This window comes from Scyliorhinus canicula, chromosome 2, assembly GCF_902713615.1.
Source record: "Scyliorhinus canicula chromosome 2, sScyCan1.1, whole genome shotgun sequence".
NCBI lineage: Eukaryota > Metazoa > Chordata > Chondrichthyes > Carcharhiniformes > Scyliorhinidae > Scyliorhinus > Scyliorhinus canicula.
The window spans coordinates 53,376,409-53,404,395 of NC_052147.1; the positions used below are offsets into that span (position 1 = coordinate 53,376,409).

Here is a 27,987-nt window from a genome sequence, read left to right on the forward strand (position 1 = left end):
CCCGAGTCACAAGATTCTAGGTTCTAGTGCCACTAAGGTTTTAGCATAAAAATCAAGGTTGACCTTGCGATTCAAGAACGAGACGAGGAAGGATGGATGGATGGGCCATCTTTTCGATGAGCTGGGAGACCAAGGACTCGGATTAACTCCAGTGGTGTAAATCCCATAGCACAATTGCTACGAGGAGGAGAATTATCCTGGGTGTCCTGGCCAATATATTTCCCTCAATCAACATCACTAAAACATGTCATCTGGTCACTATCAAATTGCTGATTGAGAGTTTGTTGTGCATAAATTGGTTGGTACATTTGCTACACAACAATCAGTGCACTTCAAAGTACTAAATTGGCAGTAATGAATTTTGAGATTTCTGGTGATCATGAAAAGTGTGATGTGTTATGAATGCAAGGAAGCTGTTTCTCCCTCGTGCTAAAGAGCTGCAATTACTTTGTTCAAAACATGAGTATATTAAGCACACAACATTAGATGCAACAGGAAACAAAATCATGTTTCTGATGTTTTGCTACTTGACAGATATTTAAAATAATTAATCACCACAGCCTGCACAATATATTTATATTTCAGTGCATTTTAATGGTATCAGGCGAATCACATTTCCTTTTAATTATTCTGTGGGCTATGAGTGCCATTGGCAAGGTCAGCATTTGTTGCTCACTCCTAATTGTCCATGAGGTGGTGAGCTGCCTTCTTGAACTGCAGGTTCATTCAGTGTTGTTAGGAAGGGGGTTCTAGGATTTTAAGCCAGCAACAGTAAAGGAATATAGTTTCAAGTTAGGATGATTTGATAGTTCCACGTCAGGACAGTGTGCACCTTGGCGGAGAATGTGCAGTTGGTATTGTTCCAGTGTATCTGCAGCCTTCGTCTTTCAAGGCGATGAAGGCCGCAGGTTTGGAAAGTGCTGTCAAAGGAGTTTGGTGAATTGCTACAGTATATCTTCTATCATGGTACACACGGCTGTCACTATGCACTTACGATGGAGGGAGTGAATATTTAAGGTGGTGAATGGATGCTGATCATGGAATTTACAGTGCAGAAGGAGGCCATTCGGCCAGAGTCTACACTGGCCCTTGAAAGGGCACCCTGCTTAAGCCCACACCTCTACCCTGTAACCCAACTAACCTTTGGACACTACGGGGCAATTTAGCATGGTCAATCCACCTAACCCGCACATGTTTGGACTGTGGGAGGAAACCAGAGCATTCGGAGGAAACCCACGCAGACACAGGGAGAATGTGCAGACTCCGCACAGTGACCCAAGCTGGTAATCGAACCTGGATCCCTGTCACTGTGAAGCAATAGTGCTAAACACTGTGCTACCGTGCCATTCCAAGCTGGCTGCTTTGTCTTGAGTGGTGTCACACTTCTCGACTGTTGCTGGAGCTGCACTCTTCCAGAAAAAACATGTTTTATTACATTCCTGACTCATTACTTGTAGATTTGGACTGCTATAATTGTATGATCTGCTATTATAATTGTATGATCTTAAACCCATGTGCCTGATGTACATAAATGATAAAAAGCTTGAAAGATAAATTTTCATGCTTCTCCCATATCAGGTAACACATCTAGAATAAACAATTACCCCAAACTGTGATCTGTCACACTCTCTGAACTATTGAACAAGGTAAACCCTGTTGTGCCTCTGTTTTGATGAACTGAAAATTCAGTAATTTATAGCATTTAAAGACACTAGTTAAACCTCAAGTGCAACATTGTGTACAGTTCTGGGTGCCAAACTAGGATCTGAACACAATGGTGAGAGAGTGCAGAAGTGGTTTATAAGAATGGGCTTGAGGGTGAAGGGATGAGGGTAGATTGGTGAGGTTGGGACTGATCTCCTTGGAGAGAAGGCTAAGAGGAGATGTAATAGAGATGCTCAAAATCATAAAGGGACTGGGCAGAGTAGATGGGGAGAAACCGCTCCTGCTGAACAAGAGGGCACAGATATAAAGTGATTTGCAAAAGCAAATGTGATGTCAGAAAATACTTTTGTGTGGTTTGGGTCAGAGTGCATGGCCTGAAAGTGTGGTGAGGACAGGTTAAATCGAGGCAATCAAGAGGACATTAGATTATTTGAAAAGAAATGTACAGAGTCATGGGGAAAAGGCGGGAGAATGCCTCTAAGCCAGTGGTAGGCAATCTGCAGCCCAGGGAACATCCAGTCCATCTGGGCTCTGTGCAGCCCATGAGACATTTTGTTGGTCATTGTGTGTTCCCTTGGCATCCAAAGTGTAAATATTTATTTTGTTTTTACCATTTGAAGTTTAAGATAGTTCTATTAATACATAAATGATTAAATATTTTCTATAACTCATTGAAATATTCAGCATACATTAATAATAATAATCTTTATTGTCACAAGTAGGCTGACATTAACATTGCAATGAAGTTACTGTGGAAAGCCCCTAGTCGCCACATTCCCACGACGGTTCGGGTAAACGGAGGGAGAATACAGAATGTCCAAACGTCTTTCGGGACTTGTGGGAGGAAACCGGAGCACCCGGAGGAAACCCATGCAGACGTGGGGAGAACGTGCAGCCCAGCTAGCTCAGTCGGTAAAGCATGGGACTCTAAATCCCAGGTTCGTGGGTTTGAGCCCCACGTTGGGTGCTTTCCTATTGTGGGTGGAATGGTAGCACATTGGTTAGCACAGTTGCTTCACAGCTCCAGGGTCCCAAGTTGACCCGGCTTGGGTCAGTGTGTGTGTGAAGTCCGCATGCTCTCTCCGTGTCTGCGTGAGTTTCCTCCGGGTGCTCCGGTTTCCTCCCACAGTCCAAAGATGGGCAGGTTAGTTGGATTGGCCATGATAAATTGCACTTAGTGTCCAAAAGAAGGTGGAGTTACTGGGTTACAGGAATAGGGTAGAGGTCTGGGCTTAGGTAGGGTGCTCTTTCTAAAGGCTCATGCAGACTCCATGGGCCATATGGCCTTCTTCTGCACTGTAAATTCTATGATTCCACACAATGAGCCAAGCCAGGAGTCGAACCTGGGGCCCTGGAGCTGTGAAGCAATAGTGCTAACCAGTGTGCTACCACACTGCCCTTATAAACGTATTTAATCTTATTATTGTGGTTGAGGTTAGTGAACAAGTCTGATTTCAATTTGCCGCCCAGTGTGATAGAGCAGGGCGACTGATGCAGTCACTGACTAACTTTGGTTGCCCATCACTGCAATAAGTTATTTGGAGAGTTAGTGCAGATGCGATGGGCCAAATGGACTCCTTTTGTGCCGTAACAATTCTGTGATTTCACCTAGGAACATTCCTCCAGAAGACGCAAGCCAAGCTAACAAACGGGCAGTCCTCCTGTGAACGAGCCTCCCCCGCGACTATTAATTCATTCCGACTATCCGCATTCTCCTAATAACCTCAGAACAACACCCACACGCCAGCACAGGGAGCTTCACCTGTTACCTTCACAACTTTACCTGTGCTTTCTTCGCACAAGACAATCCGCTTGAAACCAATTGAATTGCTTGATGAGCAGCGAGGTTGCGCGACCAAACACGACAGGAATGGCCGTCATAGTTAAAATTCAGCCCTGCGGCCGCCCAACCGGTTACCTCCCTTCACCTTTAACCCACAACTCCAAGCAGGTATTAACAGCGGCACCCTGCGCGGTGCAGAGCCTGGCCGTGACAGCAGCGCCTGCGCGGTGCACAACCGGGTATCAACAGCGGCGCCTGCGCGGTGCAGAGCCAGGCGGGGGAGAGGCGAGAACCACCTGCGCCGTGGGCAAGCCTGACGTCAACGCCTGCGCCGTGGGCAAGCCTGACGTCAACGCCTGCGCCGTGGACAAGCCTGACGTCAACGCCTGCGCCGTGGCAAAACTGACGTCAACGCCTGCGCTGTGGACAAGCCTGACGCCGGCGCCTTGCCTTGGTGGGCGGAGCCACAAACAAGGGTGTAGGGCCTTTCCTAGATTTGATTATCAACCCAGTACCGATTGTGGCTTTATGGCCGACCGAAAGGAGCGTAACACAGCCGTTAAAACTAATTTCAGATTTGCATTGTGGAGATGACTGAACGATATGTGAACCGATTACACAGTCCAGTTCACTGAGGGCTGTTTCTCTAAACACTTGGTTCAGGTGAAGCAAACCTGGTTTCACTTGTTTTCAAACATAGGAAGAAGCAATGTGGGCCTGAGTTTGGTCTCTCCCTCTCGCAGAGACAAGAAGCTTGACATTGGCAAATACAAGCACAAACCTTGATCCTACTCTTTAAAGAGCAGATGAACATTTGGCTGTTTTAATTCGTATGTATTTCTTATAGCTTCAGAAAATCTACCAAGATGCTGTTTTCAAAGTCAGCGGGGTCCTTTAGGACTCTGCAGATCATGCATTCTCATGTTGGCCGCAGGAGTTTCTGGGGGTGGTTGAATGCTGTTTTCAACAAGTAAGAGTAAAAGATAAATTTGCCAGTTTAAATATTTCACTAATGGATATAACAACAGTGCGTTTCCTTTCAAATAGGGTGGATTATGATCGTATAAAGGCTGTTGGCCCAGACAGAGCAGCATCAGAGTGGTTGCTTCGCTGTGGTGCTAGTGTGCGTTACAAAGGTTTTGACAAGTGGCAAAAGGATTACAATCACCTACCTACTGGTCCATTGGAAAAATTCAAAATTCAGGGAATTGATGCTACACAATCATGCATTATGCACACAGGATTTGACTACCTGGGTACTGTATTTGATTTTTTGGTAATAGTTTATTTCTATAACATTTTGTCAATGATTTTGAACAAAAATTCTAATACCTTTGGTAACCTAGCAAAAATTAAGACTACATGTGAAACCTCGTGTCTGCATATAATGTCAGCTTCTTCCATTATAAATTATACCCATAATTACAATGGTAGTTCCATGTAAACACACTGTAATTGCACCAAATAATACAGTACAGTACATTGCTAGGAGTGTAATTATTGAAAGTTATACATTTTCCCATTATAAATATGGACATGAATTTACAATGGAATTATAAAATATAGTTCATAATGCATAACTTTAAAACTGAATTATAATTGTGAAAACGAGCCCATTTAGTCCCTTCTCACGCTATTTCAGCTAATAAGTACACTTGGTCTTTGTGTAACACCATGCCACATTGACTAGTATTTAATTAAAGCGGGAAACCAAAAAATCATGATTAACTTCATCCTTGTTTTGTTTTGATTCTATTCAGTTAAAAGAAAGAAGAATGAGGTTTAAATATTTAACTGTTGATGGTATCACTGTGAGGAGTGGGTTTGGAATTGTTGTGCTCTAAACATTTTAGAAATGTTGATCTCTGCAGAACCATGAAGTAATAAATATGTTTTCACATCCATTTAGCTTACAGGATTACCTTTGATGGTCAAAATGTTGTTAAGAGTCAACAATCGTATGTAGATATGGTGTTCCCACCTCACTGTGGGTCACAGCGTTGCTAGGTTTCACCAGCCCTTGGTTGCTACATACAGTACAATGGTTATATTTTCCAACGGTAGCATTGTGGATAGTACAATTGCTTCACAGCTCCAGGGTCCCAGGTTCGATTACGGCTTGGGTCACAATGTGCAGAGGCTGCACATCCTCCCCGTCTGTGCGTGGGCTTCCTCCGGGTGCTCCGGTTTCCTCCCACAGTCCAAAGGTGTGCTGGTTAGGTGGATTGGCCATGATAAATTGCCCTTAGTGTCCAAAATTGCCTTTAGTGTTGGGTGGGGTTACTGGGTTATGGGGATAGGGTGGAGGTGTTGACCTTGGGTAGGGTGCTCTTTCCAAGAGCCGGTGCAGACTCGATGGGCCGAATGGCCTCCTTCTGCACTGTAAATTCTATGAATTTAAATTTGGTTATTGGCAGGCTGATTTTTAGCCTAATTAAAAGAATAGTTTTGGTTTTCACTTCAGAAAGCATTATGATTAGACTGATGAAACTGGACACGTAGAAAGCAAAAACAATTCAACCGCATAAACAAAGTAGATTAAAGAGCAGCAAAGGAACTGGATTATATATGGCATGGCTCCCAATTGAAATTCTTTCTGAAGGTTGAGCACTGTCTAATGACCCTCTGGTGGCACACAATTGTCATTACAATCTGCATTTTTAAAAATACTGTACAGTATTTCACTTCTCGAGCAAACTATGCAACTAAGTTTCTCAAGGTGGGCCCTTGAGTATTGGAAGAAGATTGCCCCTACCACTTAAAAATTAATATAGACCTTTTGCATGTTAATATGTGCTTTTAATTATTGTTTCTGATATTTGCGTATCTGATTTTGTTGCATCTTTTATATATTCTGACAATTTATATATAATTAAAAGTCGTGCATCTAGCAAGTCTTTGTCAAGTTGAGCCTTTCAAAAGCATGACACCTCAGGACGTAGAACATCCATAGGAGAAAAACTAGTTCAATGGCTGAAATGATAACTTCTGTTAATTCAACTGACTAAGCAACATATTTATATAATATAACATCTCAAGGCATTTCACAGGAGTGTTACAAAACAACATTAGACACAGCCAGATAAGATGACATTAGGGCAAAACCTGGTCATAGAGGTGGGTTTAAAAGAATATCTTAAAGGATGAAGTCTTACAACACCAGGTTAAAGTCCAACAGGTTTGTTTCAAACACGAGCTTTCGGAGCACGGCTCCTTCTTCAGGTGACTCAACTCACCTGAAGAAGGAGCCGTGCTCCGAAAGCTCGTGTTTGAAACAAACCTGTTGGACTTTAACCTGGTGTTGTAAGACTTCTTACTGTGCTCACCCCAGTCCAACGCCGGCATCTCCACATCATGGTTAAAGGATGAAAGCGATTGAGAGGCAGAGAGGTGTTGGGAGGGAATGCATGAGCTTGGGGACGAGGCAGCTTAAGGCACAGACACCAATGGTGGAACAGTAAAAACTGGGGATGATCAAAAGTCCAGATTTAAGTGAACACCAATCTTGATCTGAGAGGGTTGTGGGGCTGTAGGATGTTACAGAGATAGGGTGGGGAGAGGTGAGACCATTGAGGAATCTTAAAACAAGGATGAGAATTTTAAAATTGAGGTGTTGCTTGACTTGAAGCCAGTATAGGTCAGCGAGCACAGAGACACTACTGGATATTGAACAGGTCTTGGTGCAAGTAAAGACATGGAGAGCAGAGTTGGGTGATCTCAACTTTACAGCTGTTATGATGTGGGAGGCAGACCAGGAAGGTGTGGGAATAGCCAATTATTGAGATAACAAAGGCATGAATGAATAAACTTGAATAAATTATAAGCAGATCAATGAAAAATCAGTAATTAGCAAAATAACTGAGTAACTCCTTTTTTGAAAAGTACCTATTTCAAACAGGCAAGCACAGGAAGCAGCCAAGCAAATCACTCAATGTTGTGATTAATTTAAGCTTGAATTTTCCCTCCAGCTGAAAATTTACTCTTGAACAAAATGAATAAGGCAAGAAGCCTACTTAAAATAAAAAAAATCAGATTAAAATTCTTATTATTGTAATTTGCAAGGTCTGGCGAAGTGTTTTTCCAGAGAGGCCTACATTGTGCTGGGTATTCAATTTAGACTTTTGATTACTGGGTTTCAGTTTCTTTACAAAAGCCTTGGTTCTTCCCTATGAGCTAGTTACGTCAATCATAAAAAAAGCCTCTTGCCCTTTGTTTCTGGCTTTACCCTACCAGTGCAACTTGTGTCTGACACATCTGACGTGTTCCTCATACTTCTGTCAGCAGTCACATCTGACTTTCACAGTCTGACCCACCTGCCCTGTCATTTGCAGCTCATGGTGCATGGATGATAATTGCAAGTGCAATTGGTAATTTTGGTCAAAGAACTGAAGAAGTGGGGGGAGGAGGGGGAGTCAAGCTTGGGTAGACGTAGCAAATCAAGGGATAGAGTCATGGCAAGAAAGCAAAATAGTAACATGGGAAATGAGTGTGAGAGAATGGTAGGAAGAGACAGAGGTAAAATCTAAGAATATGCTAACTGAAGACTAGATATTACAAAGATAACAAGCAAGCAAAACTTGAGGTTCTGTTTCTGAATATGTGTAGCATTTACAACAAAGTAAATTAATTGATAGCACACATTTCAGAAAATGTGATCTGAGAGCCATTATGGAGACATGGCTACAGGATGACCGGAATGGGTCCTGAATATTGACGGTTATGTGACAGTCAAGAAGAATAGGAAATGTGGTAAAGGTGAAGGATGCAATATTATATTGGTTCAGGAGATCAGGATTTAGGATTAAATATTGGGGCCTGTGATAAAGGGGTAGTAATAATCATGGTTGATTTTAATTTATATATCAACTGGAAAAATCAAATTGGTAGTCGTAGTCTGGATGAAGAGTTTATAGAATGCTGTTGAGATAGTTTCTTAGAGCAGCATTTTCTGGAACCAACCAGGAAGCAGGCTATATCAGACTTGATACTGTGTATTGTGACAGGATTAATTGATGATCTCAGAGTAAAGGCACCCCTAGGTGGCAGCAACCACAATATGGCGGAGGCGGGTAATTGGATATTTTTAAGGTGGCAATAGGTAGATTCTTGTTAGGCAAGGGGATCAAAGATTATTGGGGTAGATGGGGAATGCAGAACTCAACAGAAACAGATCAGCCACTTTCTGAGGCAGAGTTCCAAAGTCGCACAACCGTCCGAGAGAAAAAACTTCTCATCTCTGTCGTAAAAGGACAGCCCCTAATGTGCTCCCTGGACTCACCCACAAGAGGACACATCATTTCCACGTCTACCCTGTCGAAGCCACTCGGAATTTGTATACTTCAATCAAGTCACCTCTTACTCTTCTAAATTCCAGTGGATCTAAATTCCATGATCTTAACAGCCTACTTCTGCTCCTATTTCATATGTTCGTAATTCGGAATAACTAATAAGAAATGTATTTTTTCCGTGTCTAAGTACTTGTTAGTTACTATGCTCACTTGCCTGGTTCAAGTGATTCCTGGTCCATCCATTTTACATGCTTGCTGGCGGGTTGTTCACTTTCCCGGCTCACGTGCTTCTTTGCCTTTCAGTGCTATGTGCCTCTTGACCCACTCGTCACACTTTTTAGCTGGTGCTGTTTCCCAACTTATCGATTGGTCTCATTTTCTCCCTGACCCACCTTTTCACTCACACCTGTCCTCAATGCTTTCAATCTCATATGTTTGCCCATTTGCCCATATGCTCCCCAGACTGCAGGGATGTGATGAGAAATGGAATAGTGTGTACCAATGGGATCAGAATGCACAAAGTGAAGAAAAGGGCATTAAATGAAATGGGAGAGTGAACACGAAGTGGTGTGAGAAGTGAAAGAACAGGGAAGAAAGTTAGACATGGATTGCCTCACGGAGCCGAGGACCCGGGTTCGATCCCGGCCCCGGGTCACTGTCGGTGGGGAGTTTGCACATTCTCCCCATGTCTGCATGGGTCTCACCCCCACAACACAAAAAGATGTGCAGGGTAGGTTGATTGGTCACTCTAAATTGCCCCTTAATTGTAAACAAAATAATTGGGTACTGTAAATTTATTTTTTAAGTTAGACATGGAAGAGCAGAAAGAGACAGAATTGAAGTAGGAAGTTCTTTAGTGGTTCTGTGCTAAAAGTAGTCTGACTTTTACTTTTATATCGGATATTTAAATTCAAATCTTGCAAAATTATTGTTTTAAATATAAATAAATATTTGTTAGGTGAGTTAATGACTTATTGTAAGATTTATCATTTGTACATTATATTGCAGATTATCTAGAACATGTTGAAGAAATTAAATTCCAGATGTGTATATACATTCAAGATGAATGTCTTGAGAGACTTTGCAAGATTGAAAATTTGCAAAAGAGCCTTCAATGGCTGGAAATTATTTCTTGTGGAAATGTCACAGACCGGGGAATCATAACTCTTCACCTTCTCAAGTAAGTATTTTTGGAGAGAAATCAGTTATTGTACTGTGAAAGGGGTAGTAGTGACATTACAAAGTTTGACTATACTGGCATCATGTCTTCATAACAAGAATGTTTGCAGCCATTAGCTAACCAAAACACCTAATTAAATTACAATAACTCCTTGGTGTGGAGTTAGATAATGAGTTAACAACACTCCGAGTACAAATTGTTTTTGTTCATCAAACATCGAACCTGCTACATCGTCCCTAACCGTAAACGTATTACAGTATTTGAATTTAAGTATTAGTTACTGAAATTCTGGTTCAAGGACATGAAAATGCTACTAAACCTCATCTTCCTTTCCCTTTCTCACCACCAACCACCCCCTGCCCCAGAAAAATGCTTCCCAATTAGTTTTTTCCAATTAAGTGGTAATTTAGCGTGGCCAATCCACCTAACCTTGCATCTTTTGGGTTGTGGGGGTGAAACCCACGCAGACATGGGGAGAATGTACAAACTCCACACAGACAGTGACCCGGGATCGAACCCCGGTCCTCAGCACCATAGGCAGCAATGCCAACCACTGTGCTGCTCCCAACTTTCATTTATATAGCACCTTTATGATTAAGATCATCCCAGATGCTTCATAGGGGTGTGAATAATAAATGTTCAAGCCTAGGAGAGAAAGTTAGGAAGGGTGACAAAAGCTTGGTAAGGAGGGCTTAAAGGAGGCGAGGGCACGGAAAGTGGATATTCAGAGACGTTTAGGGAGAAAATTTAAAATCTTAGGTTCTGGATAACTCAAGGCAAGGCAATCAATAGTGTGGCAAAGCTACGTATTAAAGAGTCAGAGTAATGGAGAGTTTGAGTGACTGTCGTGCTAGAGAAGGTTACAGAGCGTGGGAGGGCAAAACAATGAAGGGATTTATACCAACAGTAAGGGATTTATAACTAATGATCAGTATAATTTTTGAACGTCCATCACGGATACAAGTATCGCATGCCCACCTACCTCAGTTCCTGCCCCATATTTGGGTGAAAACCCTGCCCATGGTCTCGATTCCCTGCCCTCACTTGGTCAAAATGGTAGAAATTAAATTATTAGGTTTAAGCCCTCTCATCATTCAGGATATGAATAAACCTGAGTGGATCAATTAACGCCAATCCTGTACATCTAGCCTAAATTAAATGTTTAAAACAAAATAAGGTACTTTGGTGCTGCTAAAGGAAGTAAGAACACTGACTATATGAGTCATGTATTTCCACAAAGCCTGAGAAAATCCCAACTGTCTATAACATGGCCACACACGAGTTGCATTAACTATGCCACAGGTTGCGTGATCTGTAAATGCTAGTGGTTGAGTCGATAATTGTTCTAATATATATATGTTGTATCTTGAGTATTGTATCCACTTCAACTACTATAGCGGGATTGGTATGTCTTCACACCACCTCATACAAGCACTTTGGGTTATGTTGATGTTTATTCTGTAAGTGAACAGTCATCCTAATCACATGTGCTCATCCTGCTTCCATACTTCTTGATTCTCCTTTTCTTCAGCCATTGGGTGACTGTGTGGAGTTTGCACTCTTTCCCCCCCCCCCCCCTGTCTGCGTGGGTTTCCTCCTGGTGCTCCGGTTTCCTCCCATAGTCCAAAGACGTACAGATTAGGTGGATTGGCTATGATAAATTCCCCTTAGTGTCCAAAAAGGTTAGGTGTGGTTACTGGGATAGGGTGGAGGTGTGGACTTAAGTAGGGTGCTGTTTCCAAGGGACAATGCAGACTCAATGGACCAGCCTCCTGCACTGTAAATACTATGATCTATCTACTTTTAGAAGTTGACATGGTTTCTGCTTCATCAGTACTCCAAATAGGCATTTCACAATCTGTGTGCAGCTGAAGTACATTTAAATTTTTGTGGTGCATGCATGTCGAGAATGGTGTAAATTAAATGTGAGAATTGTAGTGCAATCCCGACCAGACAAAATGTATAAATGAGTTATAATCTATTAGCTATATCATGAAAATGTGACTTAGAAGGCATTTTGATGTAATATTTCATTTTGGAGCTTTCCTGTTTTGATGTGGGCAGCACGGTAGTATTGTGGATAGCACAATTGCCTCACAGCTCCAGGGTCCCAGGTTCGATTCCAGCTTGGGTCACTGTCTGTGCGGAGTCTGCACATCCTCCCCGTGTGTGCGTGGGTTTCCTCCGGGTGCCCTCCCACAATCCAAAGATGTGCAGGTTAGGTGGATTGGCCATGATAAATTTCCCTTAGTGTCCAAAATTGTCCTTAGTATTGGATGGGGTTACTGGGTTATGGGGATAGGGTTACTGGGTTGGTGCTATGTCTTTTCGTCCGACGTCATTTCGTTCAACGACACTTCGTCCATGTCTTTTGGTCCTACGTCTTTTTGTCCGATGATTTTTTCGTCAAAGACTTTTTGTAATTTGACTTTTTGTAACTTGCTTATTAGCACTCCACTCCACTCATTAACTTTTTGTAAATAGAAATCTTCTCTAATGCACATAGCAAGGTATAATATGCAATAAAGGATTTTTATTACCGGTCTCTTTCCTTTAATGAGCCTCGTTAAAGGATAGTTATTATCGTTCTCTTTCCTTTAACGAGCCTCATTAAAGGATAGATATTATCGTTCTCTTTCTTAATTCGCCCATCCTGAAATGGCAAAGTTCATTGTGTCAACGAAGAGCAAAAGGAAGGTAGCTGATGAAAATAATTACATCTACGATTTTCATTCGAGCAGTCCAAACCTAGGAAAAGAATACTGGAGATGTGAGAAAAGAAGGCTGTGTTCAGTGCGGATTCACACGGTAACGGAAAACAATGAGCCAAAAATTATTTATTTCTCTAATGAGCACCTTCATCCAGCTGATGTTGATTCGTTAAATGCTAGAAAAGCAGTTGCAGAAATAAAGCATGAAGCAGTGGAAAACATAGCAGCAAGTTCGCGTAGCATACTAGCGGCCAAGTTTACGCAGCTATCAGAAAATACCTGCTCTCAACTCCCTAGGTTGCCCGTCGTCTCAAGGACTATTCAAAGGTGCCGACAAAAAAATTCTGGATTTCCCGCTAATCCAGCGGCTAGACACGGTTTTGAAATACCTGACAAATATTGTAAACTTGACAATGGTGAACAGTTTCTGAGATACGATTTGGGCGCCGAGGATCAACAGCGCTTACTAGTATTCGCATCAGAAAGTGCTCTTCAGGATTTAGCATCATATCATCATTGGGCATGCGATGGGACATTCAAGATTGTGCCACAACAGTGGTTTCAACTGTTCTGCATTCATGTACAAGTTAAAGGAAGCAGTTTTCCACGGGTCTTTGCATTACTACCGAATAAAAGAAAGCAGACATACGAATTATTTTTTGACCAATTGAAAATTATGCAACCTAATGCAGATCTGATTGATATCATGGCAGATTTCGAAGTTGCAGTTCACAAGGCAATTAATTCATCATTCCTTAATTCATCTGTCGTGGCATGTTTGTTTCATTTGAGCCAATCTGTGTTTCGAAAAATTACCAATTTAGGCCTCAAAGAAAAATACAATACAGACTCTGAATTCTGTCTTAAAATTCGATGTTTTTCAGCATTAGCTTTCCTCCCCGTTGAAGATGTCGAAGAGGCTTATGAAGATTTGATAGACGATGAAGAAATACCTGCTGAATTCATCGTTTACTTCGACTTGACTTACATAGGCATTGTGAGAGGACGTGGTGCCAGACGAAGGAGAGAAACACCTACATTTCTGACAGCTGTATGGAATGTTAATCAGCGTGTTCTACAAGATCTACCGAGAACAAATAATGCTGCTGAGGGGTTTCATTCTGCGATAAAGCGTTCGGCGGTTGGAGCTCATTTGAATATCTGGAGGTTAATCAAAACTCTGAAGGAAGAGGAAGGGTTCATAATAGGCAAAAAGGCTCAAATTCTTCAGGGAGATCAGTCGACTTCATGTACGCGATATAAGAAAATAACTGAACGCCTCAAAAGATTGGTCGTTGAATATGATTCTACAACAAAAATTGATTTTTTGAGGAATGTTGCTTACAATTTACATAAATTTTAAGTAACTTCGGGAATTTTAAGTAATTAGTAAACTTTTAGATTTTTTAACTGCATTTTTCAACTTGCATTTTATCAATGACTTGCATTTTAGCAATTAAATTCACTTGCTGTATTGTACTTGCATTTTATCAATTAAATGGTTTTATACGGAGTTAATTTGTAATTGGATAATTGGACAAAAAGACATTGGACCAAAAGACGTGCGGACAAAAAGACGTGGACGAAGTGTCGTTGGACGAAGTGACGTCGGACGAAAAGACGCGACACGACTGGGTTATGGGGATAGGGTGGAGGTGTTGAACTTGGGTAGGGTGCTCTTTCCAGGAGCCGGTGCAGACTCGCTGGGCCGAATGGCCTCCTTCTGCACTGTAAATTATATGATTAATAATTCTATAATTTGATTGAGGTGAATGAAATGTTTGAATGCCACTTTCTCATCTGCAAAGTGTAAAATCTTGTTTTCCTCATTTTCCTTCAGGAATTTAAGGTACTTGTTTCTAAGTGACCTTCCTGGCATAGAAGAAAAAGAAAAAACCCTTCAGGTTTTACGGAGAGCTCTACCTGCCTGTGAGATTAAAGTTGATCTCGACTGAAACTACAATTTGGAAATTTATGTACAATGTAAACAAAATGCTACTTTGCAAATAGCAGGATGGATGACACATGATTACATGAAATATCTGCCAAAAAAAGGCTTATGCTTTTGCAGTATTATTTAAAAATGAGATTGTGTTAGCCACAGGTATGTTCAATAAAGCTGCCCAAAGTGTTCAAGCCCATCTGTGAAGTTGGATTTGAGCCTCCAAATTAAGGTGGTGTAGATTAAATTGCATTCTCAATCCTGACATAGGTTAATAAAACATCCATGAACCAAGATTGTAAAAGTTGCAATAGTGTGAAGTACATGCATAAATTATAATTCTGAAAATGTTCAAGTCTTTACATTTTTGTTGTATGATGAAACAAAAATTGCCCCATCATTATCAAAATACTTTGGTTATAGACATGCTTACAGTCACCAGGCAACTGCAATATTTTATCATTTCATTTGCAATTTATTTTTTTTATTATAATTATTAAGTACAGCATTCTGACATGGAGCAGCATTCACTTGTTGCTTTTATATAGGTAAACTGGATGTGTAAGTTATTAGAGTACTAACAGATTCATTATTTAATAGAGATTTTTAAATCAATGCAGGACATCATAAATATTGCAGATTTGATTAATTTGTAGGTTTCAATTGCAGCTATTAAAAACCGTATATATTTACAAACATGAAGTAATAAATGCCTCATTTAAGTTCTAAAACAACATTTTTACAAATGTTCTGGGGTGGGATTCTCCGTGGCTGACGCCGAAATCAGGAAGCGTGATTGGGCAGAGAATAGGTTCAGACCCCAAAATCGGGGGCGCCGATTTGACAGCAAATCCCAATTTCCGTCACCTCGACAGTGGCATCAATGCGTTCCAGAACACATGTACAGTAAACGCCGTTTGCATAACATTAGCAGGCCTGACCCAGTATTCTCCGGGGCTTTCACGGTTCTCCATATCACTTGTGCTTATAAAAATCATGAAACTGGCGTTGTGGTTGCAGAGGGAGAGAGAAGGGGTACAGAAAGTGTTCAACATCACCATAGTTTGATGACAGTTGTGCCGCTGCCAGGAGGATGGGCTGTGGGGTGGATATGCACGGAACACCATTGCCGCAGCCAGAAAGGCAGCCATGTAGCTGCTCATGCCGCTGGCAGCCCACTGTGAACTTGAGGCTACAGATCGTATAGGTGTCTCCCAGGCCACCCCCCGAGGTGCCCTCTGGCCCCCAGCTAACCCATCAGCTATATTGGCACACTCCAGCACAACTAGTGTCATCTTGTTGGCTGGGATGGTCTTTGAGGGGAGTGAAGTGTGTATATGATTGTTAGCCTCCCAAGTGTCAATCACGGACCCGGCGAATCCTGCACCATCTTTCATTGGAATCGATTGTGTTCCACGTGATGCTGGTGTTAGCCCCATCACATTCGCTGAATGGGTCCAGCTTTGCTACTGTGAAAGTCCACGAATCCTACCCCGGCATCAACACTTTTAGTCTCAGGAATGAAGAATCCAGCCCCTGATCTTTTAGTATTCACATCTACTGCAGGTTTTTTTCTCAGATGTCTGATTTAAACGTGCTCGATCACCTTTGATGCCAAAATCTTTTATTAGGTTCCGGTTTTTATTTTTTAAACAAAAAACGAGTAACATAAATGACTTATATCAAAACTGTATCAAGAAGCATAATCACTGTGTACATATACATAGTAAGCAGAACACTCTGAATTTTGCACGCCAAGGACTGTCATTTATTTGTACAGTTTATGATCTATTAATTGACAGGTCTACAATTAAATATTTGCCCTGCAGCCAAACTAAATTTAAAGTAATTCAGTTATCTGCTGGACTAAAAAGCTGTTGTTTCGGACTACGGTGCTAGAGATGCAATCTGAATGAGGAAGAGTGTACAGAAGTGGAAACTCCATTCAACAGCAGAGTATTTTAAGGGAGTGGCGGGAATGGGTCATCTTAGAACTCATCAGAAATGCAAATTAAACTATTCAAAATCAAATTTGTATGGATGTCGAGTTAGGACTGTTAACACAACAAATATGTTGGTTCTCATTCTGTTGGGTGCCGGTTACAAATTCGATTTTCCAGCTCCTGTGTATGCTGTTTTCAGACTAAGAAATGTAAAAGCAGGTTATTAGACAAAGTCTAAAACAGAATTTTTGGCTTGGTGTACCTATAGCTGTGGAAGATTAGTGTTGGCAGTATACTTGACTCAATAGTCAACTTTTGTTAGGTATACATATAATGAACCATTGCACTTCTCAGGTATGCTAGGACACCAAATGCTAACATGGGTTCTCTCTAAGAGGGATTACAGTTTCACGCAGGTAATAGTGCATAGAATACAGTGCTATTTCTTCATATAAACATTGTACATATTTAAAACAAAACCTCTGACCAAGTATTTCCTGGTATATACCATAAGTACATGCTCTTTTAAAATTCAAGCACAAAAGGAAAACAAAGTACTGAACTAAAAAAAGTGCATAAAATCTCAGGCTGGGTAACAATAGTGTGCAAGTCTTCACTTGCCAAAATTAAAAAACCCTTTGACATATTCTTTGGACAGTTGGTGTCTTTTCTTAGGTATTTGTAATTTGATGGTCTTATTGCCATTTAGTTAAATGTTGGGTAGATGGTAATTATATTTCTGCTTGAAATACTTCTTGCTTTCCATCGTTGGAGGTATATTGCTGCTGGTAAGCTGTGGTAAGTACTGCAACTATACAAAACAAAAAGTATGTACAATATTCAGAATTAATCGTAAGAATTCTGGTGCATTTAGTTAAAAATGCAAACATTTATCAAAGTACGTAGGGATTCTATGGTTGTTGTATTCATCAGCTTCAAACAGTAAAGACAGCAAAGAGTGAGACAGTAAAGAGTGAGTTTGGGAATTTGAAGCCAGGTGGGAATTCTAAGCTGGGTGGGGAGGAGGTGCTTTTTAACCCTGTAAGTGACTGGTAAGTAGTTTTTCTTTTCATTGTCTAATTTATTTTATTTTTTCTTTCGTTTTTTGGAATTGTAGTTGTACAAATTAACCTAAGGTTTAAGACATGGCAGGAGATCCCAGACCCGTGTCATGCTCCTCGTATGCGATGTGGGAGCTCAGGGACACGTCCACTGTCCCTGGCTCCTTCACGTGCAAGAAGTGTGTCCAGTTGCAGCTCCTGTAAGATTTCTTGACGGCACTGGAGCTGCAGATGGACTCACTTTGGAGCAACCGCGATGCTGAGGACGTCGTGGATAGCACGTTTAGCGAGTTGGTCACACCACAGGTGAAAGTTACTGAGGGAGATAGAAAATGGGTGACCAAAAGACAGAGCAAGAGTAGGAAGGCAATGCCCCTGCAGTCATCTCCCTGCAAAACAGATATACCGCTTTGGATACTGTTGAGGGAGATGGCTCACCAGGGGAAGGTAGCAGTAGCCAGGTTAATGGCACCGTGGCTGGCTCTGCTGTGCAGTAGGGCAGGAAGAATAATGGCAGGGCTATAGTGATAGGGGACTCAATTGTAAGGGGAATAGACATGTGGTTCTGCGGACACAATCGAGACTCCAGGATGGTATGTTGCCCTCCCTGGTGCCAGGGTCAAGGATGTCTCGGAGCGGCTGCAGGACATTCGGGGGGGGGGGGGGGGGGGGGGGGGGGAGAAAGAGGGTGAACAGCCAGCTGTCATGGTGCATATAGGCACCAACGATATAGGTAACAAAAACGGGACGAGGTCCTACAAGCTGAATTCAGGGAGTTAGGAGTTAAACTAAAAAATAGGACCTCAAAAGGTAGTAATCTCAGGATTGCTACCAGTGCCACGAGCTAGTCAGAGTAGGAATGTCAGGATAGATAGGATGAATGTGTGGCTTGAGAGATGATGCAAGAGGGAGGGATTCAAATTCCTGGGGCATTGGAACCGGTTCCAAGGGAGGTGGGACCAGTACAAACTGGACGGTCTGCACCTAGGCAGGACTGGAACCAATGTCCATGGACTGTTTGCTAGAGCTGTTGGGGAGGGTTTAAACTAATGTGGCAGGGGGATGGGAACCGATGCAGGATGTCGGAAGGTAGTAAAACAGGGACAGAAACAAAAGGCAGTAAGGGGGAAAGTGTAAGGCAGAGAAGCCATAGTCAAAAATCAAGAAGGCTGACAGTACAAGGTACAGTGACTATGGGGAGCTCAGTGAATAAGCCCAGTAATACTAAAAGGAATAAAACGGGAAGTAAAAACATAATGGTAAGCGATGCGACCGGTTGTTACATGAAGATATGAGTTCAACGACAAGGAAAATTAGGAGAAACGTTAAGAGGAAAAATAACTTAGGAGAGGTTATTGATCGAGCTGATAAGATTCAAAACAGAGGTATAAAAGCCAGCATAAGTGTACTTTTACCTGAATGCTCGTGGTATTCGGAATAAGGTAAATGAGTTGATGGCGCAAATCATCGTGAATGACTATGATTTAGTGGCCATGACTGAAACATGGTTAAAGGATGGTCAAGACTGGGAGTTAAATATCTGAGGGTATCAAACTATTCTGAAGGACAGAGTGGATGGTAAGGGAGGTGGTGTAGCTCGGCTATTTAAGGATGACATCCGGGCAATAGTAAGGGATGACATTGGTGCTATGGAGGATAAGGTTGAATCCATTTGGGTGGAAATCAGGAATAGTAAGGCGAAAAAGTCACTGATAGGAGTAGTCTATAGGCCACCAAATAGTAACATTATGGTGGGGCAGGCAATAACCAAATAACTAATGCATGTAGAAATGGTACAGCAGTTATGGGGGATTTTAATCTACATGTCGATTGGTTTAACCAGGTCGGTCAAGGCAGCCTGGAGGAGGTGTTTATAGAATGTATCCGCGATAGTTTCCTAGAACAGTATGTAATGGAACCTACGAGGGAACAAGTGGTTCCAGATCATTTATACCAACAAAAAGGAAGGACCATAGAAAGAGGGAAAATCAAAATTTCTAAGGAAATAAGGGAGAGATAAACAAATTGAAGGAAAAAGCATACAAAGTGGCAAAGACTAGTGGGAGACTAGAGGACTGGGAAATCTTTAGGGAGCAACAGAATGCTACTAAAAAAGCCAAAAAGAGTAAGATAGATTATGAGAGTAAACTTGCTCAGAATATAAAAACACACAGTAAAAGTTTCGACAAATATATAAAACAAAAAAGAGTAGCTAAGGTAAATATTGGTCCTTTAGAGGATGAGAAGGGAGATTTAATAATGGGAGATGAGGAAATGGCTGAGGAACTGAACAGGTTTTTTGGATCAGTCTTCACAGTGGAAGACACAATTAACATGCCAGTGACTGATAGAAATGAGGCTATGACAGGTGAGCACCTTGAGATGATTGTTAGCACTAAGGAGGTAGTGATGGGCAAGCTAATGAGACTCAATGTAGACAAGTCTCCTGGCCCTGATGGAATGCATCCCAGAGTGCTAAAAGAGATGGCTAGGGAAATTGCAAATGCACTAGTGATAATTTATCAAAATTCACTAGACTCTGGGGTGGTCCCGGCGGATTGGAAATTAGCAAACGTGGCACCACTGTTTAAAAAAGGAGGTAGGCAGAAAGTGGGTAATTATAGGCCAGTGAGCTTAACTTCGGTAGTAGGGAAGATGCTGGAATCTATCATTAAGGAAGAAATAGCAAAGCATCTGGATGGATGTTGTCCCATTGGGCAGACGCAGCATGGGTTCATAAAAGGCAGGTCTTACCTAACTAATTTAGTGGAATTTTTTGAGAACATTACCAGTGCAGTAGATAATGGGGAGCCAATGGATGTGGTATATCTGGATTTCCAGAAAGCCTTTGACAAGGTGCCACACAAAATGTTGCTGCATAAGATGCATGGCATTAAGGGTAAAGTAGCAGCATATATAGAGGATTGGTTAATTGATAGAAAGCAAAGAGTGGAGATTAATGGGTGTTTCTCTGGTTGGCAATCAGTAGCTAGTCGTGTCCCTCAGGGATCAGTTTTGGGCCCACAATTGTTCACAATTTACATCGACGATTTGGAGTTGGGGGACCAAGGGCAATGTGTCCAAGTTTGCAGACGACACAAAGAAGAGTGGTAAAGCAAAAAATGCAGAGGATACTGGAGGTCTGCAGAGGGGTTTGGATAGGTTAAGTGAATGGGCTAGGGTCTGGTAGATGGAATACAATGTTGACAAATGTAAGGTTATCCATTTTGGTAGGAATAACAGCAAAAGGGATTATTATTTAAATGATAAAATATTAAAACATGCTGTCGTGCAGAGAGACCTGGGTGTGCTAGTGTATGAGTCGCAAAAAGTTGGTTTACAGGTGATTAAGGCGGCAAATGGAATTTTGTCCTTCATTGCTAGAGGGATGGAGTTTAAGACTAGGGAGGTTATGCTGCAATTGTAGAAGGTGTTAGTGAGGCCACATCTGGAGTATTGTGTTCAGATTTGTTCTCCTTACCTGAGAAAGGATGTACTGGCACTGGAGGGTGTGCAGAGGAGATTCACTAGGTTAATCCCAGAGCTGAAGGGGTTGGATTACATTGAGAGGTTGAGTAGACTGGGACTGTACGCGTTGGAATTTAGAAGGGAGAGAGGGGGATCTTATAGAAACATATAAAATTATGAAGGGAATAGATGCGGGCAGGCTGTTTCCACCGGCGTGTGAAAGCAGAACTAGGGGGCATAGCCTCAAAATAAGGGGAAGTTGATTTATGAATGAGTTTAGGAGGAACTTCTTCGCCCAAAGGGTTGTGAATCTATGGAATTCTTTGCCCAGTGAAGCAGTTGAGGCTCCTTAATTAAATGTTTTAAGATAAAGATAGATAGTTTTTTGAAGAATAAAGGGATTAAGGGTTATTGTGTTCGGGCCGGAAGGTGGAGCCAAGTCCACAAAAGAACAGCCATGATCTCATTGAATGGCGGACAGGCTCGAGGTGCCAGGTGGCCTACTCCTGCACCTAGTTCTTATGTTCTCTTATGTTCTTAGTACAACAGGCTAAAAACAAATATTTATATTGATTCCTGAAAATCGCGGGTTCACTTGAAACATAATTTTCTAACTGTCTTGGTGCACATCACTTATTGAGTTGCAAGAACAAACTGTCCTCAGTGCAGCATGAGCCTATAGTAATAGTAAACACCCAGCATTCAAGTAGAAGTAGAGTTGTTTTCCAGAGAGCTCGTGGGGGCAACTGACTTTCCAGAAAGAAAGAGTGGTTGATAGATGGGAAATTACCATACTGTAGGAATGCTTTGATACATTGGTGCGATTTGCTGGGCCACGTTAAAAATCAAACACATTGGAACCACCGGAAGGCTTGGAGCAATCATGGAAGCTTCTGAAAGAGTTCGGAACCATCTCGGATTATAAACTTAACCTGGGCAAGAGCGAGGCATTCCGGTGAGCCCAAACGGGAAGGACAGAGCTGGAGGGAATCCCTTTCAAACTAGCCCAAAACAAATTCCGCTACCTGGGGATCCAGATAGCCCGGGACTGGACACAGATCCACAAGTGGAATCTGACCAACCTGGCGGAGGAAGTCAAAAAGGACCTACAGAGATGGGACACTCTCCTTGGCAGGGAGGGTGCAGATGATCAAAATGAACATAGTACTGAGGCTCTGATTTGTTCAGGTCTAAACCGATCTTCATCCCCAAGACTTTCCATCACAGCATGGACAAAATGATGATGCTGTCTGTGTGGGGAGTAAGAATTCAAGAATCCCCAAATCAATGCTGCAGAGGAAAAAGGTCATGAGTGGCCTGGCACTACCGAATTTACAATACTACCACTGGTCAGCAAGAGTATGGGGATGGATACGCGAACACGCCACAGACTGGGCGAGGATGGAGGGTCTTCCTGCAAGGAAACGACCCTCTGGGCCCTCGCCATGGCAGCGCTCCCATTGCCATCAAAATATACATCCTGCACAGTGGCGGTAGCTACACCAAGGACATGGAACCAAATGAGGCAGCACTTGGTTTGACCAAAACGTTCCCCCATCTGTGGAAACCATAAATTCCCACCAGCCATGCTCAACACCACTTTCAAAAAATGGAGACAGAACGGGGGGACGCTAACAGTTAGGGACTTTTATATAGGAGACAGACTAGTGACACTGAACGAACTAACGGAGGACCTGGAACTACGGACAGGACAGGAACTTGGGCACCTTCAGAGAAAGCACTTTCTCCGCAAGGAGACCCCATGATCCCAAGAGCCATATTACTAGAGGACCTGATAAACATAGACAGTAAGGAAGGGTGAAACTGCGGGGAAATCTATGGACAGCTACTGGATAGAGTGAGACTGCCATTGGACAAAGCCAGATGAAAAGTGGGCTGGGGACTCTGGAGCAAAGCACTGAGTAGGGCCAACTCCACCTCGTTCTGCACATGGCTCAGGCTCAGCTCATGCAGTTTAAAGTGGTGCACAGAGCACACCTAACCACAACCCACATGAACAGATTCTTCCCAGAGGTAGAGGATAAATGTGAATGGTGCCAGGGAGACCCAGCGAACAACACCCACATGTTCTGGGCTTGCCCAAGACTTGAAGCGTTCTGGACAGCCTTCTTCGAGGCAATGTCCGAGATTGTGGGGGTGAGGGTGGAGCCGTGCCAGAGTGGCAATTTTGCGGGGTATCAGAACAGCCAAAACTACACGTGGGAAAGAGGGCTGATATCCTTGCTTTCATCCGAATCACACGCCGGAGAATCCTGCTTGGCTGGCAACCAGCAGCAGCACCACCCACAGCTGCAGACTAGCTGGCAGACCTGGCGGAATTTCGCCATCTGGAGAAGATCAACTACACCATCCGAGGGTCAGAAGACGACCTCCTCAAAGTATGGGGGCAATTCGTCAGCCTGTTTCAAGACCTGTTCGAGGCCATCAGCGACTAGGGAAAGAGTGAGAGACGGGTGACAGCAGACAGAGATACACATCACTAAGAGGTACAAAGAGAAGGGGCGGAGGGAGGAGGCGAGGAGGAAACTCAGGGGAACCACAGGAAGAAGTCTGTGTGGAAGGGAGGTGGGGGGTAAAGAGGTGAGGGGGCAGGTTGACACCCCCCACCCGAACTCTCAAAACCTGCAACAGAAACCACAAAAAGGAAGGTGGGAGGGAGAACAGGAGCTCTGGGACAGAACACCCAGAATGAAAGAGGGGGAGGGAAGGGGAAAGAGGAGACATCAAGAAAGATTGCAAGTTCATAAGAACTGCACAAATTGTAAATATCGGACATAAAGTCCCAAAGTTGCATCATCTAAAATTGACAATGGCAATATTTTTTTTTAAACCAAACACGTGATCAGTAAACACCACAGACACTGGGTGTAATTTGTATATACTGATTACCAAGACAGGGTAACAAATTGCTTATTTACAGTAACCAAGCTTAATTTCTTATTTCTATTAGTGCCATTTTTAAAAAATGCTTCAAAACCCCAATATTTTCTCCCCAAATTCTTTCAAAATATTCTGAGACATGATCATAAAATCCTAAACACAATATTGTGCTTTAGTTATACTCTGGAAAACTTAAATGAATTTAGGCTCTCAATCAGAAGGTTCAAGATCAGTGCTAGAACTTGAGCACATTGGGACAGATTTTGCTTAAAAACTAATGTTGTCTAAACAACACAGTAATATACAAACTGGCCATCAACTTAGTGAGGAACAGATACCATGTGAATTGCAAATCATTGCAAGCTGTTGGTGATTTAGCTCAGTCTGTATTCAGCTTCCTGAAAATGATATCTTGTAGCTCCCCATAATTTTCACGAAGCTGGTGCAGTTGCACATTAATTATCCATAAGACGCACCACAGAAAGTAAAATCTAGTAATTAACTGTGCAAGTGCCTTTATAACATGTGATAATTATTAATTACTGCCAATCAACCTCGTGCCCAGAAAACAAACATGTGACGACTCATTGTTTCAGGTTGGGAATCGTTTATCTTGCCGTTCCTTACTGTCCCTTTCTCGTAGTCTCAATTTTTCTTGCCCCCCTCTCTCTTACTGTACCTAATAAGACATTGCATTCATCCTCTCTTTTGGGCTTGCACTACTCATCAATCCTTAAATCTCAATGGCTAAGGAAGATGGTCAATTGTTCACCGATGCCCTGTTTCCTCACTGTACCATTATTGGCAACACGTTTATTCAGTGGGCATGCCCAAAATGCTCTATTCCAGTGAAATATGCTGCATTATTTGTTAACTATTCATTGCAGTTCTGAGGCAAGACTACAGTCAATGTTAACATCCTTTGCAGAAGATGCTAAACTGAAGTTTAATTTGCTCATTCAAATGCACATTAACGATTCCATGGCATTTTTAGTCATAAATTGTAGGATTTTACTGTGCATGAAATGGCTACCAGTTATGCCTAGATATCAATCGCAGCACTTCAAAGTAATTCTGTTTAATTGTTTAGTTTCTGAATGGACAATGTTACCTAAAAGCAGATAATTATTTCCTTAATTGAGTTTACCATAAAGCTACTTACTGCTGGTACATTTCTGCGTGGTGCTCTTACACGTCTTTTCAGAGCTTTTTGCTTGCCCATTTCCAGTTCTTTTCTAAGGCTATCAAAGTATGGATGATCCAGCAACTGTTCACAAGTTAGACGAGCAGCAGGATCCATATGTAAACAACCCTATGTATACAAATCAGAATGAACGCTGTTTCCTTATACAGATATTTTATACATGCCCATCAATTTTTCTTCTCCAAAAACCTCTTCCTAGATCCACCTTCACTTCAGTCACATTGATCCACTGAGGGTGTAGTTAACTGGTGTGGTTGGAAGACCAGAGGAATTTCTTCCCTAGGTGAACCAAAGACTGATAAACCTATCCTGAAGAGATCAGACTGCAAATGTTAACTAGGTCTAGGATTTGATTTGGAATCTTAAATAAGCAGGAGTTAAAAACTTTAGGAATAAAATTAAGGAGCCAACAAATTTAAACTTGAGGTGTGGGCAGCCATTTGCTTATTCTATCCAGCTGCAGTTACACTCAAAGTCTGATCATTCAGTGTTGTGGCAACCTTGGCTCAAATCTTTGAACCATACTTTCAGGTAGTCAGGTCAGCCTTGGATAATGCGGCCCCATTATATAAAAATAAAGTGCACTGTTTACATTTACAAAAATAAAGTGTATACTTTGTCAGTTACACTAATGTTAAAATATGTTAAAGTGAGAGCTAGGAAAAATAGAATTCAAAAGAAGGAGTATTAAAATATTGAATTAAGTTTCTTCATGCTAAGCATCCATACAGGATTCCTTCTCCAGCACAAATATCCTGCCAGGTTTTTCCTCTGCAGCATAATTCTGGCCTAATATTCTTGCTTGTGGTTCCCTTTCCAATGCAGTGCAGGCTTAACCAACCCATTTAAAATTCCTCTCAACTTTAATAGCAAGACAATCCGGTGGGACAGTGGTTAGCACTGCTGCCTTCCAGCACCAGGGGCCTGGTTTCAATTCCGGCCTATCTGTTGAGTTTGTACATGCTCCCGGTGTCTGTGTGGGTTTCTTCTGGGTGTTCCGGTTTCCTCCCACAGTCCAAAGATGTGCAGGTTAGGTGGATCGGATGTTCAGGTTAGGTGGGGTCATGGGATAGCGTGGAGGAGTGGGCCTGAGTGGGGTACTCTTTCAGAGGGTCGAACTTGATGGGCCGAATTGTCTTCTGCACCGTAGTAACCGTAATAAAGTTACTCCTGACACCAACTCTTACTGTGCAAGAAGCTTTGTTTCAGTATCACAGTGAGAGTTCAAAAGTGACTTGTGAGAGTTTGGAATTCTGTGAAATTTCTGGTTAGCTCTTGCACATTCATTTATAATATGGTATTGTTGATATTTGCTGAACATGGATCTCCGTCCTGAACTGTTTGCTGTCATTACAAGAATAAAATTTTGCTAATACTGCCTGCTGCCTCAAGCATGTGTCCCCTGTTTTGTAGCTTCACCAGGTCAGGATCTAATTTTTAGGTATGCCTGGTCCTGCCTCTCAGATGCTGCCCTACACTTCCTCATTGAAATAGCATTGATCGCCTGCTTAACAGTAATGATAGAGAGAGTGGGAGAGGGGCCAGGGCATGGGTGTGCAGATTGTAGTTTAATAGTCTCTGAACGAGAATTGTATTTCCTCAGGTGGATGAAGCCATTACAAGGGGGCATAACTTTAAGGTTCAGGGTGGGAGATATAGGAGGGATGTCCGAGGTAGGTTCTTTACTCAGAGTGGTTAGGGTGTGGAATGGACTGCCTGCTGTGATAGTGGAGTCGGACACTTTAGGAACTTTCAAGCGGTTATTGGATAGGCTCATGGAGCACACCAGAATGACAGGGAGTGGGATAGCTTGATCTTGGTTTCAGACAATGCTCGGCACAACATCGAGGGCCGAAGGGCCTGTTCTGTGCTGTACTGTTCAAAGAGGCCAGTAAGAATGGAAAATTTGATAAAGTTTTATATTTGAGCTGTATATCCTCACCCTAATAATTATTTTTTTACATACAGATTGGGTCTTGGGTTAACTTGATAACTTATGAAACCAAACAGGGAACAGGCTATTTAGAAATATGTAATGTGACAATAAAGATCATTATTATTATAATGAGTCAGGACTAATTAATAAACTCTTGTTAAAGGATCCACTAGGGAAGAATGATCAAAACATGCTAAGAATTTCACATTGCTTGAGGGTAAGAAACTGGTTTTATAGCTAGTGTCTTAAATTTAAATAAAGGGAATTACAAAAGTGTGAATATTGAAATGAAATGAAATGAAAATCGCTTATTGTCACAAGTAGGCTTCAAATGAAGTTACTGTGAAACGCCCCTAGTCGCCACATTCTGGCGCCTGTTCGGGGAGGCTGGTACGGGAATATAGAGTGACAATTACGCAGTTTCAGGCATTTAAGGACATTTTTCATAATTTCATATTGAACTGAGAAAGTATGACTAGGAGAAGGATGAACCATTCGTGGCTAACTAAGGAAGTTAAGGATGGTACCAAAATGAAAAGAAAAATGGCAAATAACATTGCAAAAGTTTATGGTCAACTAAAAATGTTTTCTGTCTCTTAACTGGAGAGTAAACTAGTAAGAAATATGAAAATAGACATCTTCTACAAAAATAGAAAAAAGTAACTATTGGTCTCTTTCCAGGATGAGATTGAAGAATTAGTAATAGAAAACAAGAAAGTAGTAAAAGCATTTCAATAGGAGGAGAAAATCAGATGAAAAGGAGGTTAGACTTTCAAACGCAATCATCACTGGAGAATAGGTACTGAGCAAAAAAATGGGACTCAGGCTGAGAAGTCCCCTGGACCTGATGGCCTACATCCTAGTATCTTAAAAGATGTATAATGGCTGTGCATTAAGCCGGGGAA

General features: G+C 42.0%; 3 protein-coding genes across 4 annotated transcripts in view; 1 reads left to right on the forward strand and 2 right to left on the reverse strand.

Annotated features, from left to right (window-relative positions):
* The window catches only part of l2hgdh (L-2-hydroxyglutarate dehydrogenase), a 50,512-nt gene extending 46,786 nt beyond the window's left edge, over window positions 1-3,726 (reverse strand). Inside the window, 1 exon segment of the mRNA XM_038778334.1 lies at window positions 3,449-3,726. Within this exon segment, the coding sequence (XP_038634262.1) occupies window positions 3,449-3,546 (98 nt within the window). The 5' untranslated portion in view covers window positions 3,547-3,726.
* A 151-nt stretch (window positions 3,727-3,877) lies between these two features.
* On the forward strand, window positions 3,878-14,921 carry dmac2l (distal membrane arm assembly complex 2 like). 2 transcript variants are annotated; one of them, XM_038778322.1, is made up of 4 exons: window positions 3,878-4,418; window positions 4,496-4,704; window positions 9,745-9,916; window positions 13,512-13,596. In XM_038778322.1, exons 1-4 carry the CDS (start codon window positions 4,315-4,317, stop codon window positions 13,531-13,533), a joined length of 507 nt encoding a protein of 168 aa, XP_038634250.1. In that variant the 5' UTR covers window positions 3,878-4,314; the 3' UTR covers window positions 13,534-13,596. The 2 variants fall into 2 exon arrangements, with proteins under 2 accessions (XP_038634250.1, XP_038634241.1); XM_038778313.1 differs by lacking the exon at window positions 13,512-13,596 and adding an exon at window positions 14,468-14,921 and having other exon boundaries at window positions 3,884-4,418.
* Window positions 14,922-15,047: 126 nt separating this feature from the next.
* Window positions 15,048-27,987, reverse strand: part of cdkl1 (cyclin-dependent kinase-like 1 (CDC2-related kinase)) — a 75,280-nt gene continuing 62,340 nt past the window's right edge. Inside the window, exons 8-9 of the mRNA XM_038778299.1 lie at window positions 25,105-25,254; window positions 15,048-17,323 (exon numbers count right to left, since the gene is read on the reverse strand). Coding sequence (XP_038634227.1) covers window positions 17,222-17,323; window positions 25,105-25,254 — 252 coding nt within the window. The 3' untranslated portion in view covers window positions 15,048-17,221. The remainder of the gene's footprint in view (window positions 17,324-25,104; window positions 25,255-27,987) is intronic.

Coding starts and splice junctions, on each gene's coding strand:
- dmac2l (XM_038778313.1), top strand. CDS start 4,315: ATGCTGTTTTCAAAGTCAGCGGGGTCCTTTAGGACTCTGCAGATCATG. Junction 4,705..9,744: donor CACAGGATTTGACTACCTGG/GTACTGTATTTG, acceptor ATTATATTGCAG/ATTATCTAGAACATGTTGAA. Junction 9,917..14,467: donor ATAACTCTTCACCTTCTCAA/GTAAGTATTTTT, acceptor ATTTTCCTTCAG/GAATTTAAGGTACTTGTTTC.